Source organism: Catharus ustulatus, chromosome 2, assembly GCF_009819885.2.
Source record: "Catharus ustulatus isolate bCatUst1 chromosome 2, bCatUst1.pri.v2, whole genome shotgun sequence".
NCBI classification, from domain to species: Eukaryota; Metazoa; Chordata; class Aves; order Passeriformes; family Turdidae; genus Catharus; species Catharus ustulatus.
Window position 1 is genome coordinate 109,289,609 of NC_046222.1, and position 17,049 is coordinate 109,306,657.

Here is a 17,049-nt window from a genome sequence, read left to right on the forward strand (position 1 = left end):
GAAACGAGTATAAATGCAGAATTAGAGAAAGTTCCCAATCATAAACAAACAGAATGACTACAGACTAAGCAAAATACTTTGGCCTTCTAACCTTCTGAGTTGCTGCCACACCTGTTGTTGAACATCAGCAACACTTCTATTTCTTCAGATATTCAATTCAATTCTAATAACACTGAAAAAATTATTTGTTCCAGAAGCTGTACAGGACTGCAATTTAAATGAATATTACATAATTATATTACAATACTTTTCTTAAATATGAAAAAGTATTGATTTCTTTACATTTTTTTTTTCTAAGAAGGGCCTGGGAGACAACCTCACATCTGGTTAATTATCGTATTTATTATGGTAGTTAGAATGGTAGCATCTAAGTAACTCAGTAAAGTAAATCCTGTGCACTACTTCTCTTCCAGACCTCAGGAAATCAGTAACCAGGGAATTTCAGCATTGACTATGATGCTGCTTGGTGCTCTGGAGGGCAGGAGAGGAGTGGTTATCCATAGCAGAGCCATCGCACAGTTTCCAGCTGAAGCACTTGGAGATGCAAGGGTAAATTAAGCCAGACAGGTAAAAATCTCCTTGGGCAGTGTGGCAAAGTCACTGCCCCTTTCTTGTTCCCTCCCCTTGCTCTGACTTGGGCAGTAACTGAAGCCACTCTAAGTTCTACCAGCTGGACCTTCTCCAGCTTTGCAGATTATCAATCACTGGGGTCCTGGCTGAAATAGAAGCTAGAACCAACTTTATTTACCACTTCTAACTGCAAAGACAATGGTCAGCAATTTACTATACTGAGTATAAAGCATCCACAACTCAAAAAACTCAACAAATTGTAGTGATCATCATCTTTTAGCTGAACAAAATATCTTGGCATGGAAAATTATGGCAAAGGTTTCTACTGTCATCCTTGCCAAAATCTCAAACCATTCTGTGATGGAGGGAAGACGTGATGATACCTCCCTCCAGAGGTAACTGATTAGAATCCATGACTGCTCTTAGCCACTTCCTGAAATTAATAGAGAAGCTATCTTTAAAATAGGTTATTAAAATAAGTTTTATTCCCTAATTGTGGAAGAAGAGGTTCTGGATTTTGGTTAGTGGATGGAATTAAAATATGAAAGTAATTGTGAGAATTATTCAACAGGTCTCACATGGACTTCAGATCTTTGAAGTTGATATGAAAGAAAGATCAGAAACCTCAAGTGGATCCAACAAGAATAAAGCTTTTGTTTCTTTTTGTGTCATCACTTGTTTCTCATTACAGCATTTTCAGCTTTTATGACCATACTTCTGTGATGAGACTTCACACTTTGTGTCAGAAGCCTCACCTCAGCCTCACAACAGATTTCCCAAACATCACCCATCTGTGCTTGATGATAATCCAAGAGTTATTAATTCTCTACACTGCCACAGAGATGTCTCAGTAAACAGCTCTCAAAATGAAAGCAACATAGGAAATAACACCACTGCCTCTTTTTCTGTCTTTTTTTTTTTTTTTTAAAGGGACAGAATGGACTGAAGTGAAATGACCTGTCCAAACTAAATTGCATTTGAGTGATCAGATACAAAGCTCCTTCAGTTAAAGTTAAAAACAGTTATTCCAGATCAACTGGGAAAACGACCTAATTATTTTTGACTGACTCAAACTGAGGAATTCTTTGTACTTAACTAAATCAGTAAGAATAAAAGCCCTGCTTTTACTCTTATCACAACATGACTGGGGTCTAGAGACAAAGGGGACAAAAGAGAAAAACTGTATGCAGAGGAAACTGCAGAACAAATCAGATAAAGTGAGGATCTGCAGTAACATTAAGAAAGAACAACCTGTTGCTTGAGAACAAAACAGTCCTGCAGAAAACAATCTAACATGCTCTTACTAATGGACCTTCCTGTCCAGGTACATGAGATACACTCTTCTGATTTGGACAGATAAAGAACTTGGAAGCAAGGATTTGCAACACTTTGCCCACCTCTGCCTGATAAATTTTCTCCTCATTTATTTTTTCATTGGTAGTTCCCTGATACACATATATATGTGTGTGTATAAAAATATAGATGCATATAAATATATATATATGTGTGTCATACATATGTGTGTGTGTGTATATGTATTAGTATATATCTATCACCAATCCTCTTGGTGCACCTGCAACCTGGCTCAGGTCATCTTTCCTCTTCAGTTCAGATTTTCATGGAATTTTTTGCCGCTACTGCAAATAGCTTAGTGGCAGAACACAGCTGGCTGAATAGCTTCTCCAAAAGATAAACATAACCCACGGACACAGCTGGGATCTAAACAGGAACCTGAGTGAGACTGTCACATTATAAATATTGAGCATGAAATTTTCTTCATGAAGAGCTACAGCTATCAGGGAGGTCAGGTTGCTAAATAAAAAAATATTAATTAAATTAATTATTAATTGAATTAATTATTAATGTAATTAAAAACTGGAGTGAATTTCAGTGGTCCCAGTCCCCCTCTCTGGTGACCAGCACACCCACTGAAACAGCTGTGGTCTACCACAGCGATGGACTTGAGCACAAGGGTGAGGCCAGCAGGTCAGCAAACTGCTGTCCTCAGAAACTCTGAGAACATCTTGCTCTTATTATAAGCCAGCTATTAAGTACTTCAAATAAAGCCAGTATAGAATAGAAGCTACAGTAGTCAGGCCTCTCACTACTTTTGCTACTTTTTTTTTTGTTTTTATCAGCAACTTCTCTAGAATCTGTCAGCTCTCTGTCAACATTTGGAGAGCTGACAAACCAAGAACATAACATCAATAAGGTGCTCACTAACATGCTTACTATCACATCAGTCTTCATAGCAGGGAAGTTTTTCAGAACTTTAATATTTCTCAGACTTATTTCTTAAGTCTTTTGGGAGTGTCACTTCAAATTTCTGGCTCTATAAGCAAAACTGCTATTCTTTTACAGAGATTTATTGCTGCTGAATCATCTGTAGCACCACAAGGTAGAGCTCAAATCTAAGCACTGGTGGCATTTTTCTAGTAAGTTCCTTGACGTCTGAACAATGGCACTATCACCAGCAGGAAGGTAAAATTCCCAGGGGCTGTCTGTTCCCAGCTTTTGGGTGGAACAAGATATGGATCTAGGGATTTTGAATTTTGATTCTTTATTGATTCATGTTCCTTACAAATGCAAGCTCATTTAGTATTCATGAAGATTAAATTTTCTCAAAACTGTCTGGAGGAATTTCACACTTCACACATTTTTTTCCTCTATGGATATATAAGAGAGATTCGCTTCCTCAAGACATTTCAAACACACCACACTCCTGCTATAGCAGTTACAGGTCTTTGGAGAGCAACATTCTGAAATGTACCAAAACAGATTAGCTCAAACAGGGATTAAAAAGAGACCACAACATCAGACTTAATTCAGCAACGGCCTCTCAGAGCTGTGTTGGCATCAAACCAGGGTTCTAAATCAGAAAGATAGTTAGGGATGATAAAGGGCTGTGTAACTAAAGCTGTTAAAACAAAAATAAACAGCTGTGGTAAAATTAACTCCATTCAAAGCAGGAAACAAATTGTTTCTGAATAGCTCAAAATGGGGTGTGTGGGGGTGGGCAGATAAAAGGAAATACATTCCAAGTTTACACAGCTTTCTATTTTGAGCTATTATTTGGCAATTTAATTTGTGTTCTTTATTCTGGATTGTTCTCTCTGCTGATAATTAATGTCCCTGAGTAAAAGATGGACCACTGACACAGTAAAGGCCAGTGGTGTTCTGGCCCTCTAAGCACTTCTCAGCTCTTTTAAGTGATGGAAGGGTCAGCTGTTCAGAGGCATACACCTGAGACAATGCAAAGGATCTCCTGATTTGGTATGGCAGCCAGAGAGAAACACTGTCAACTGTGTTTAATAGAATAAAGAAATTTGTAAACGAAGCTTATTGAGATTTTTTACTCTCATGGAAGGGAAGGAAAGCAAGTGGAAATAAGTAAATTCCTTCTATTTAGAGAATGATAGCATGGAATGCCTGGGTGACCAATCTGAATGACAAAGGTGGTGAAATTATATATGGTAACTGCAGTAGATGAGACAAGAACTGTCCTTCTTCCTTTTCCTCACATACTGGTAAACACAGAACAAATACCCATATCCTATAAGGTATTAGTCTTGAGCTTACTTTACATCAAAATCCTCTATTTTGTTGAAGCCATCCCCAACAACGTTCCAGTGTCATAAAAAAAATCAAAACCAGAAAATGAAATTGGATTCTAAATAGTACTGTAGAAGAAAGACATGTTGATTCTTCTTAAAGATTAATAAATTCATGCTTTCAAAACACAAATTTATGCTTCTTTACCAAGAGTGATTATGCACCTACAAATAACTGAGGCAGACTATCTCAACATTAGTAATTATTTGTTATTCTCAGTCATTCCTTGAAAAACTGTAACTGCGTCAGCTAAACATTTTGTCATTTGCTTTCAACATATTCATTTTCCTTTGCATAACAGTTCTCACCACAAAAGAAATGCCCCAAGATTTCTGTGCTTGCCCAAGTGGTCATGCAAGGGGAAGGGGAGCAGTGCCCAGCCCCATGTAGCAGCATGCATTGAGGGCAATGCAGCACAAGCATCTTCAGCAGCATCACGAGCACAGAGCCATCAGTACAGAACTTGGTGGCTTCCCCACCTCCCCAGCCACCTCCCCGAGTACTGTAAGAGCAAACAGGAGCAATCCTTCGTTCAGGAACTCTACAACTGTAGATAGCCATTGTCCTCTTCATCTGGGGACTTTTGTCACCCCCCTCACCAGTACAGGCACGTTATTACATGTGGAAGGAGAGGTAAGCAGCTGCAGCCAGCAGGGTTCTTTACCTGCCACTCACCAAGCACCAGAGTTGTGTGAAACTCATGGAAAACCATTTGGTAGTGGGAATCCAAATCAACAGAAGGATTTAACATTTCACCCCAGTCAATATAATTTTTCCATACATAGCCCCCTGATCCCATGTCATCAGTATATTTGTTCTCCAGCAAACACGAATCTTATTTTTAATCATAAAAATTTCCCTCTCCCAATTTTATAGTTTTTCTTTCTCCGATGTAATTTTTCATTGCAGCATCTGTAGTAGCTGTGTATTTGATACAAGCTCTTTTTTGCAAGCAAGTTGTAACAAGGTGAGGGGAAATACAAAGTTGTAACTGTCCTCTCTTCAGAACTGTTAAAATCCACATTCAGCTTTCTCATTTAACTTTGCTCACATTCCAACACTCCTAAATGAGATTTACAACATAAATATATCAGCCATATTGATTTCTTAGAACTCTGACCAGCCATAATTCTTCAAGAATTAAGGGGAGAGGAACAAAAACAACAACAAAAAAATAGGATAAAAAAAGGTTGTGGAACAATAGAAAACACAAAACACAATTGAGGTTACTCACGAATGTTTCTGTTTCAACGATCCTGATCTTCTTCCATTATATCTAATAGCTATTACTGACAGCATTGTGGATCCACATATAAGGAAAGAGAGGCAAATATTTGTCAAATCAAGCATTTTATCTGCACTATTCCTCTTATTGCATCTTTGAAGAAAAAGAAAGCGAAGCAAGAAAGAGAAAATAAATCAGTAAAAATTCAAAAATTAGAGATCCAAGAAGCGTTGTTTGTGGAAGTGCAAGAAAGTTGCAGGATGAGAGAAAAGAGGGCTGTGATCAACAAAATCACAAGTTTTTTGTTGCTGTGTATCTCTCTTCACCCAGCATATGCAGTAGCAAATATTTTCTGACAGCAGGTTGATGAGCAGGATGCCAAAGGAGCTGGAATTGTTGCTGAGCAGAGCCTGGCATAGCTCATGACCAAGAAAGCCATGTCAGCATATAAAAGCAAGGCTGGGTGTTTCTGCAGGAGATAATCTTGCATATTTCAGTGGAAGGTATCTCTAGAAGCAGCAACTAATTCAACAGCTATTACAAGTCTTGGTTAAGTAAGAAAACTTCTTTTAAACAGCAGCTGGAAAATGGCTTTCAAAATAAAAGTATTCAGCGCTGAGCACGTGTTTGTGAAGAAAAAGCTCTCAGCTAGATTACTAAATTGAGCAACACTTCATGCAACGTGATACAGGTGAATCCAAGCACTGCCTTGGCATAACTAATCTGAAGTTATGAATTGACTCCAGCTTGATTTAGGGAGAAATCAGCAAGCTGAAACTAGAGCAGCTATGAGTTGTGCTAACCAGACAACCCTGAATGAAAACAATTCTGTGGAATGTCTCCAAATCGTTTTCACTGGACATAAGCTCATGGATATTTGCCTACAAAAATGGACCACAGAGGATGTGAAATGGAAGGAACTGGCTGCACCATCAGTCAGCTCCTTCAGGAAGAGCACAATGAGGAAGTTTGCAGGAAGTCAGCTGCAAATAGATGGAGCAGGGAGGGTAAGGGACCCTCCTTTTTGTGCATTAGTTTAGGCAAGAGCATCTCTGACAGCAGCAGTGCAAACCATTGTTTTGTTTCAGACTTCCCCGTGTGACCTGATTTTGTGTATTACCCATTCCTCAGTCCCGGTTCCAGCCCAAAAAAGCAACAGGTTGTAAGTGTAGTTGGGTATCTGACCTTCTGAGATGCAGATTTATGGAGAAAGTAATGCTCTTCTGCAGCATGAAAAAACATGCAAGTCTCAACCAAATGCCAAGGGAGGCAGAATTAAATCTCCAGGTAAACCAACTCCAGGTAATATAAACAGATATCTTTTATCAACTTTAAAAACAAAGTTTAGATGGGTGTTTGCCCAGAGCAATGTGAAACAATCTACTGTGGGTTAAACTGTCTTTTTGCAGCTAGTTATCAAGCTTTCCTCTAGATACCCATCTAGACACTGATTCCCTGTACACTGAAATCAGTTTGATGGAATTTCCTGTCTGTGACATGGCACAACCATGGGCCAGTGTGATTAACAAGAACTAAATGCAGAGCTCTAGCACAACTGGGAAGGTGACTGAATTCTTCAGTTATGCTCACTTTAGATGACTTGAGAAGAGGGGAAGAATGATTTAGCCCTTAATGAAAAGCAGGCTTTTGGAAAACTTTGAAATGTGATGTTAGGGCAGCACTACCCAGTAAGATTGTGAAATTAAAGGCTCCAAAGGCAGACTTTGCATCTGATTTGATGCTTCATCCTAAAGTCCGAAGTCAAGCACACTGGAAATTAACTTCATAAATTTTTATTATGCTCATCAGATGGGTGGATTAGAGGACATGATGGTCTAAGAACTCTGCAAGAAGCATGAAATTTGAGTGACTGACAAGCAGTCATGGAGATATAAGCTGAGAAGCAGCACAAAAATTTGAAGACCACCAGCCACATGGTCTGCTCTAGTCAGAGCAGGGGCTTGGAGCTTGCAACAAGCTGCAAAATTAATTCTGATAGACAGGGTGATAATTTTCCATGAGGAAATACTCAGAGCTGCACACATTCATAACGTTTTTTTGTTCAAAAAAAGGATCAGATTTGTTAAAAAACAAACAAACAAACAAACAAAAAGGTGTAAGGGCAAACATGGGAATAGAATAATGCCAGTTTGACTGCTTCACCCTTTGCTGTCAACATGCATAAAACAGAAGTCCTCAGAGGTAGAAGACCAAACAGTCCAACCCATAAAGGAGGAAGAAGGGCAGCACAGCATAGATCCTCTCAAGGAAAAGCTGTCTGGGGCAAAAGCAGATGCCTAAGCCAGCACAACATCCTGTTCATCGGAAGACAGGACTGAACACTTTGCACTTAGTCACACCAAATGTGAATCTTTTAGCTGGATTTCTCCATGAGGAAACAGGTGGAAGGACAGATTTCTGTCTTCCTTGCTTCCTCTGTCTTGCATCTGATGCAACCATTCTCTCTTTTTCTGTATTACCAGGGCAGTAAAAGAACATGAAAAGCAAGATGTGCCCTTCTTTTAAAAAGCAGAAGCCAAAAACCTGAACATGAAATGAAAATAGCTTTATATCTTTTACTCTCCTTGGCAGAAAAAACATATCAGCCAGAATGCTGTGAGTAATAACTGTCAAAGACAGAATGCCAAATGAAGAGCATGCAGTGAAGTAAAAATAAATTTTAAAAAGTCACCAAAAAAAGAAAACTTTGAACAAATCAAAACCCAAAATATCTTTTAAGAAAAGCAAAGCATACTTTATGAGTTCAACAATCACAATGGCAACTTTACTTTTAGAGCAGATGGACTTTTAATTCAAAGATTAATGGTGATTATCAACTATATTCTCGTTTCAGGGGGCAAGTGATGGGACTAAACAGTCTTAGATTCAATCCATAGGTGAGACCAAAACATCCAATGTAATTCACAATTTATGGTGGGCTCATACACACACATTGGATGGACACAGAACACACACATGCAGGGGAGGAACAGATGCATTCTCATTGCATTAAGGCTGGGCAGTTCATCAGCAGCAAACTGACTTCAGCTTACAGACAGGTATGTGCACGTAGAGTAGCCATAAGTGGGTAGCAGTGGCACAATTTACAAGTGTAGATAAATCAAACCAGTTCAGAGGACTGAAGCTGTTGCTTGATGATTTTGAAACACACTCACTGTTATAACGTCTGTAGCTGTCAATCTTTGCCGGTGCCACTCTGTACAGAATTGTCCCCTCAAAGGCAGATTTTCCTGACAGCAGGAAAGAGAAGGAAAGACAAAAAAAAAGAAAAGGGGCAGGGTGGGGGTAAAGAGATCGAATGATGGTAAAAAGAAGGGAAAGGAAGAAGTTTTAATCTGTATTTTCAGTCAGTGATATTTAAAAGCCTCATTAGCAAAATGACGAGAACATTAACAAACATATCTGATTGTACATGAAGCTAAAATATTCTTACTGCATGTATGTCAGATAACAGAATCTCATGATTTTGCTAAAGCTGTTATTTACAATGTCCAACAGAATGCATTCTTCTTAGGTTTGGTCTGTTGTCCATCAAGTTGTGAGACTTGCAAATAAAATTATTTGTCTGCTTTATGCAGCCTTGCACAGGGGAATCCTGAAAAAATATTATTTCTGCAATGATGTACTCACTGTGGCTCAACATTTCTAATGCAGATACAGTGCACTTGAACAAGCACAGCTGACATCCAAACAGGAGAATAATACATCTCTTTAATGTACCAGGATCCTGTGAGCATCAGAAATACTGCATCTTTCCAAGATGACTTATTAGAAATATTTTTGACATGGGAACTGGTCTTAAACAGTGCTTAGTAGAAAGGATAAGATATTAAAACCTGAATAAATTGATTTTTCAGCTAAAAGCTTAATCAGGTGTGACTTGGCATTGTCATTAACAAAAGCAAAATTCTAAAATTAAGAGGGAAGAAGCAAAACAACAGAAACAAATCCCATTTCCCATCTTAGATATTTAAGATAATATTTTTATTACAGAATCTATTATTTTTTTTTTTTTTCCCCATTGCTAGTGAGATAGCTCATGCACTGATATTTAGGACATGAAATTCAAGTGAAGGTAAAGGCATGAGCAGCTGAAGTGTTTTGTGTGTCAAGTTCAAAAACCGAGGCAAGCCCAAGAATATACCAATGCCAGCTTGTTCCCAATCTCCCCTAGTATGCCATCACAAAAATTAATGTATTTGATAAAATTTTATAGTAAAATAGCCAGCATATGTGAATTGTTCCAACAAAGAATCACACCCGGTTTGGTGCCAAGAATTTTTTCTCCTGCATATCATTCTGTTGGACTTTCAGACAATAAAAAACTATACTAATTTACATATTATAAAAGGTTGATTTTTTTTGTTCTTGCAGTTTAATTAATAACAAAATGTTTTCATTACCTTAGTTTTATTTAATGAGAAAGTAAAATTGCTACGAATCCATCTTTACACTTTGTTTTTACAAGGTACCATTAAAAGAGTGCTATTAAAACAGTCAAACATCAACCCACTGCTAAGAGAAGAGTAAAGTAAGTTTCATGACACTGCGGAGAGTCAGAGAGACAGTAATGGAAATCTAAAGTTTTAAGAACTCAGAACAGAGGAGGTTGCCTGACTGAAGCATCAGCTGATGAGTCTATCATCAGTTCTAACTCCAGCAGCCAGGACTTTTCCTGGGTCATCACTAACAGGTTCTAAAAACAGTTGATGGGATACCATGAGGCCAGAACACACATCAGACAGCAAGGTACAAAAGGCCACCTTTCAATGCTCTCATGACACTGCTGTGAATATGCTAAATGCTTTTTGAAATAACCTCCTCAGTGTTAAATTGTGATTATCTCAAATAGAATTTTTTTGACTATGTGTCAACATTTTGCTTCTCAACAGGTCGTATTGACTAGAAGTGGTATTGAAAATAGTCTTAAAATTAATACTGTATCTCTGAGAAATATGGAAAATAATCCTATAAACCATCTATCTAATATAGTAACAAACTGATAATGCATACTACCTGTTCATTCTGTAACAGTTGGGCCAAGAAAAGCAACATTTTCGTTTAAGAGCATGCTTTAAAGAACAAGGAACTCTGTTTACTCTAAGAGTATCTGATCCTGTCTGTACTTACATTCCAAAACGCACCTTTGAAGACAAGAAATTTGGCAATCACAGCTGGGATAGATACTTTAAAATCAATCAAAGAACCCTCCAAATATTTTGATTTTGCAGCACTCTTGCTTTCCAGACTGCTGAGCACTCACCATGAAAGGGAGGAACACGTTCCCAACCCTTTCCAAATAAGGGGAAATTTAAGTCCCACAGTCAGCATTCAGAAATATTTTACCCTCCCAAAACTAGCCCCAGACATTTTCAAAAAAAGAAATTTTTGCTCTGAACAAGCTTCTGAGGTTAGTCTATTGCAGAACATTAAAGGAAACCCAGATAATTTCTTCTGGTTGTTTACTCTGATCTGCCATAAAATTTACATGGACACGACAGAACCAATAAAATCAGACAACATTTTTCTCTCCATTGGGGTTGGTGTAGATTGTAACAGAAGGACAGAGAAATATGGGGTTTTATCAACTTTATTCCTAAAAAGTCAAGTTATGTAATTTTTCTCTTCTGTACTTCTTTCACTTTGAGTTCACTAAAATTACATTTGCCTTTCAAAAATTCTCATTATAGTTGGTCAGTAAAATGTGATTTAAAAATCAAACAAACTAAATTTAACCAAGACATTAAATTAAATTATTAACTTAAAAATACTCGTGTGTTTGCATGGTTATCCACATATCCCATGCTACTTTCCCAGGTCTCACAGTAAATCTGCCAAGTATTACCTCATCTATTTTACAAGTTGGGCTGAACAGTTCAAGGCTGCTGCTCAAGATTGCAGAGCCAAACCCCAACCCTTTCTAAGCTCCCCTAAATGCTGAGCAGAACCTCAGTGGCTGCCCAAGGTCTGAGTTCAACGCCTGGGTACAACTCCTCACCCAAGTGCCAGCTTCATAATCTAGAATTCATATTCAAGGTTTCCACCTTGCAAAGCCCTGTGATACAGATGTATTCAAAGCTTCCAGACAAACAAAAAGGAGTTACTGAAGATTTAAAGTGCTGCCACATTTTGCCATAGAGGAAGGAGCTGATCTAGAAGCATGAGCACACACCTTTTTGAGATGCAACCTAGAGCATTTCAACTGTACTACTAACCTGATGGCCAAATCTTCCAGGGTTTACTTGCTCTTTTTTTTTTTTTTTTGCTGTTTTCAGACTAAACATGGAATGAGATTATCATTCCTAGTCAGTTGTGTAAACTTGTTGATATTTTTGCAGTCTGGATTTCAAATCCAGATATGCAATGTGCCTGAATAGATCCTCATGAAGCACTACGAGTTAGAAAGCAGGAGCTGTATCATTCGCATAAACCATATATAGAAAAAATTGAATTGATGTATATTGCCCATTGCTCTCCTAAGGGAATGCAATTCTTACATTGATAGTTTTACTTGAAGGAAAAAAAAAATAATTAAAATCCCCATAAAAATCTCAGCATTCCTTGAGTCACTGTCTGTCTCTCAGGAGATTTACAGCGTTCTTTTGTTCTATAGGTATATCTAATAGCTCCTCATCTTAGATAGCCACAAAGCACCTCCAATGAATTAAACACAAGAAAGTAGGAAACCCATTTTCCACCTACAGTTACCTTCAATATATTTAAAGACACAAAAACTGTATTTATGTTACTGCTGTCTTCTCCATACAAGTATCTCAGGTTTGGGTTCCACTGACAGTCAGAACCAGCTCACAAACCCAAGTCTGAACAAAGCATGGACCATAATGGACATCAAGAGTTAATGCTTTGTGGCTGCTTTTGCACACTTCAGTGTATGTTTTTGTTAAAAGCCATTTTAGGATGCTTATTATTAAGTATATATTACCAAATTACCTGGGGAAAGAATATTCATTCATTCATATAGAAAAAATTGGGATATTCCATCCTGAACAGTATCACCTACCTTGTTCACTTATATAGTACCAAACACTACAGACTCCAGAGCTGAAATTACTCTACACAATTAGTTCTTCCAAGACTCACTGTGTTTATACTGAACATAATTCATGATAGCATATACAGGTTACAGAAAGTAGTTTGCAATCTCACTGAAACATACATCTTCACTTAATGATCTTTCTCGTTCTCCATCACATTAAAATTTTAAAGTTTAAAATATGTTGATTCCAGCCTGAAGGAATATTACATTTAAATACCTTGAACAGCACTGACCATGAGACTAGGTCACCAGTACACATTCTCACAAGAAATTGTACTCCATTACAAAACAATAGAAAAGATTTTCATCATTGTAAAAGTTAGGGTTTTCAGAATCTTATTTCTGTGGTATGGAACAAGAGTGACAAATTTGCCTTAAGTGGAAAAATGAGGAAAAAGAAGAAAGCGTTATAATTTTCTACCTCTTATTGACAGAGTATAAAGGTTTTTGTAAATTTCAGCTGAAATCAGCTTACAAAGCTCTTGGTAGTCCTTTGACTTCTGCTTATTCAGAGATCTCAGGAGAACACTACATAGCAATGAACATCTGTAGTGCTAAAAATAGGAAGACCTTGGCAAGTATGGAATTTGCCTGAAATATGCAAATAGAATTGACTTCTTTTTTTTTTTTTTCTCTGAAGATTCAGATTTGATCACTGAATTCGGGGGAAAAAAAGAAATATCTGCGTGAAGAGCACAGGAACCATGAAGACCAACAGCTTTCCATTTCATGTAACAGCACACTTTTTGTTCAGGTTATTCTCCACGAGAAGTTATAAATAGGACAACCCAGTCCCATGCTTTTACTACTGTGAACTTAGTTACCAAACATGCTTTTCACCTGCAGCAGTACTGGCCCACTGTAAATGAGAGAACCAAGTCCATGTCCCAGTTCTGGCCTTTTTCCCTTTGGCTGCTGGGGCAGTGGGTGTCGGAGGTGATAGAAACATGCTCAGCACCTGGAGGGAAAAAGTGCTGCATGTCCCACACCAGTAATTATGAATCCTTACAGCTATTGGAGTTGTTACAGAAAGTATGGCACTTCAATTCCTCCACTTTAAACAAACCACTTTGTAGATGTCTGGTTACTTTCCATGTCTAAAGACAAAATAAATGCAGACATCATCTCCTTCTCTTTTCTTAGTTTGTTGTGGCTCAGCAAGTCTTGCACAGCTCAGAGAGCACTGACAATGTTGCAACTCAGGTAGCACTGCAGGTATATGTAAATCATCATCATCTGATCCTTTCAGCATAAATTAAGAACATAGCATTCAAAAACACTTCCAAGGAAGAGATAAGAATGTGATATCATATCAATGTGTTATGAGCTAAAGACACAGACACACATACAGAACATCAACAATAAGTTTTTCCTTACTTGACTTTATTTGCTCCTCCTGTGCTATTCCAACATCATCAGAATCAGAGAGTTCCTTTATGAAGTTGGAAGGAAACATGCCAGTCTTTCCATTAAGTATGCCTTCCCACCAGCCCTCTTCCACCTGCACCGAGACAAAAAAGGGGGTTTTACATAAGCAACACTTTACTGAGTACCATTAGATATATTTAATAAATGACAGTAATAACTCTGAATAGTTTATAATAATTAATTTCAGGTGTAAGGAGCACATGGCATAGGCTCCAAGCCAGAACACCTCTCTTTGTTTCTTCATAAGTGAAAACAAGAGAGATGCTTGAACCCATCTGTAAATGTCAGCAGTGCTGACAGCAGTCAGATGCACAGATGAGCATTAAATAAAAGGACAAAAGAGCAACTAAAAAGCACACGGTGTCTCCACATTTCAATTTTTATGGATATCCATTCAATCAGTAAATTTTCGGGGCACACTCTGTGGCTATTCAACACCATTTTAATAGATGTGATTTGCAGATTCTGTTTGAATTCTACAAGCAATCAATAATGAAAGAGAAACACCTACAAAGGGCTACTCAGAGAATCTAATTTAGATATCAATACAATGTGAACATCCTTGCCCATCAAAATCAGAATATTTTTTTTTGGATTTTGAAAATTAAGAATGCTGCTACATTATTCCTGTGTAAATGTAAGAAACCTGTAGAGAACAAAGAACAGTCCTAATGCATATTTGATTCAAGATTTACAAAGAGGTACTGAAATACATGATAATGATGTATCAGGAGGAGGGACACTACCTAGCCAAAACCCAAGAGAAATTATCACTTTAAAATTGCAAACTCCCTCCTTTGTAACCCGTTCAGGATTGAATGGTGGTGTCAGGCAGTGAAATGACAGCCCTTAGAAATGCCTTTAGGTTATAATGGCACAGCAAGGAATGACTGATTATATGCATCAGCTAAACACACCCTTGATAGATAGATGTTTTTCATCAGTCAGACACTGTCCCTTCACTAAAAATATGACAGGGGAGGACAGTGTAAATCTGTGACACATCAGTATCCAATAATGTTTGACTCATCTCTTTCCTGCCTACCCTCCCCCATGTTATGAAAAGAGAAATTAACTTCACTGTTAAAAAACAACCCCACACTTTAAATGAAGCTAGATAATTATTACAGAAAAAAGTCTGTGAAAAGTCTTTTCATTTATCTGTGAAAAACTTGAGTCCTTAGAAAAGAAATCTCATAATAATACAACCAAATATTTCCTCAAAATATAGAGGAATATATGCGTTTGTTTCAACTTAGCTTTGAGTAAAACCCCCACATTTCTTGATCTCATTAGCTGAATTTTTGTTTTAAGTTGAAAGTGGTTCAGACCAGACTTTCATTTAATCTCAATATGTGTCTCTGATAAAACTTGCCCCCTTCTCCAATGCCTCAGTAGTACTGGTGAGCTCCAGCAAATCTCTGGGAATTATCTTGCTCTTCTTACTATCCTGCTGCTACTTCAGGAGATAGAATGCATACATACCACTCAATCACTTCAGTGAGGTGGAGGTTTTTCACATTACAGTATCAGAGTCTCTAAAACGTAATATTTGCTTTTTTCTCTCTCTCCAGACTAATAAAAAGCAATATGAAAAATTGAAACTGACACCCAGCACTCAGACTCTAAAAATTGTATCTCTAAAGATGATTTGATATAACTGTTATATTCCGTATCAAAATATACTGTTACATAGAAAATACACAAAATGGCCAAGACTCTTGGAGCTATAAAATATTTCCATTTTTCTAATGCAGTATTCCCAGGTGGTTATATTGATTGGAGCTACATATTAAACCATAACTGCATTAGCTGATTGACCAGAAGATTAATCAGAGGATTTACACAGTTCCCAAGATCCTGCTTTGCAAGATGGTGAGATTACTTGACAAATAATGTGACCAATATTATTCAGTTCCATCTTTTCCTCAAGTAATTTTTGCTTGCTTACTTCTTCCAGAGGAACATTTCAGAGTTTTCTTCCTGTTAACACATTATGTACTAACACATTATATTAACTCTTTATGTGATGTTTTGCTCTATGGGTCTCTATCCATATTTATAGAAGTATCTATCTATATGTATATATATCTACACACACACAAAGATATCTTTATACAGCTAAATCTAGACTGTGTATTAATATATTCAGATAATTTATTAGCGTCTTTCAGTTGACTGAAAAATTAATTGTCTAAAAATACCATGTTGTATTCAATAATGCTACAAATACTGAAAAAAAATCCAAAGCAAAACGCAGGGGGGTGTTTTTTCCGCAAGGAAAATGCAGAATCATGTTAGCAAGACATTAGAGATTGAGGTCAAACTGGGCCTCCCAAAGATTTATTAGGAAATTTTCATCAAAATTATCAAAGGCTTTAAGCATTTTAAAGAGTAAAGCTTCCTGCTACGTGTTCTTAAGCCTCAAAACACACCAGCTAGAGATGAATCCACACAATATAAGACAATGAATACCTCCAGGGTTTAGTTATCCCAAACTGGGGCAGTCCATTACCATATGGTTTGAAAAGTTGCAATAATTCATAGCCAATATAACCTTACAAATGAAAATCCATTATTCATGGGGGGTAATCCATCTGGAGGCACAAGCTCAATAAAATGTGTTACTATGCTATTAAAACAAAGTGCTTTCAGAATTTATATATTTATGTCCTGATTTATGCTCAGCATGTGTGTGTTGAACCAAACAACCCAAAAAGAGGAGGGCTTCATTTTGCAATCCATGTGCCTGTGCTGGAAAAGAAGTTCTACCAGCAGCTGCTTGCCAGAAAATCTAGGGCTGCCACAGCTGCTTGCTTGCACCTTGCTATATAATTAATCGGCTGAAGTTGTTAAATGATTAAAATGCTCAGCTCTTTGGAATCACAGACCTAAAGCGTATTTCCAATAAATTCCTATATTGGCCTGTTCCACAAGATGTTCTATGACCTGCAGCTTTGCCTATTGGACTGACAGATTAGGCTGAGATACTCCCAGCTTAGCTAAGGCAAATGAGGGAAGCTCTGAGTCAGGAAAGGTTTCAAAAGGAAGAAAGCCATCCTGGATCATAACAGTCTTTTTGGGCTGTTGGAACTAAAACACAGCCCCAAGAATAAAAGCAATGCCAGAGGCAGGC

At 37.6% G+C, this 17,049-nt stretch overlaps 1 protein-coding gene across 4 annotated transcripts in view; it reads right to left on the reverse strand.

Annotated features, from left to right (window-relative positions):
• Positions 1 to 17,049, reverse strand: part of SH3KBP1 (SH3 domain containing kinase binding protein 1) — a 212,591-nt gene that overhangs the window by 85,061 nt on the left and 110,481 nt on the right. For 3 of the 4 annotated variants that reach the window (XR_004416976.1, XM_033051162.1, XM_033051164.2), the window contains exons 5-6: positions 13,863 to 13,986; positions 8,584 to 8,658 (exon numbers count right to left, since the gene is read on the reverse strand). Coding sequence is in view for 3 of the 4 variants with exons in the window: in XM_033051162.1 (XP_032907053.1) it covers positions 8,584 to 8,658; positions 13,863 to 13,986 (199 nt within the window). In the remaining variant the exon portion in view is untranslated. The remainder of the gene's footprint in view (positions 1 to 8,583; positions 8,659 to 13,862; positions 13,987 to 17,049) is intronic. The other variant, XM_033051163.2, reaches the window with a different exon arrangement.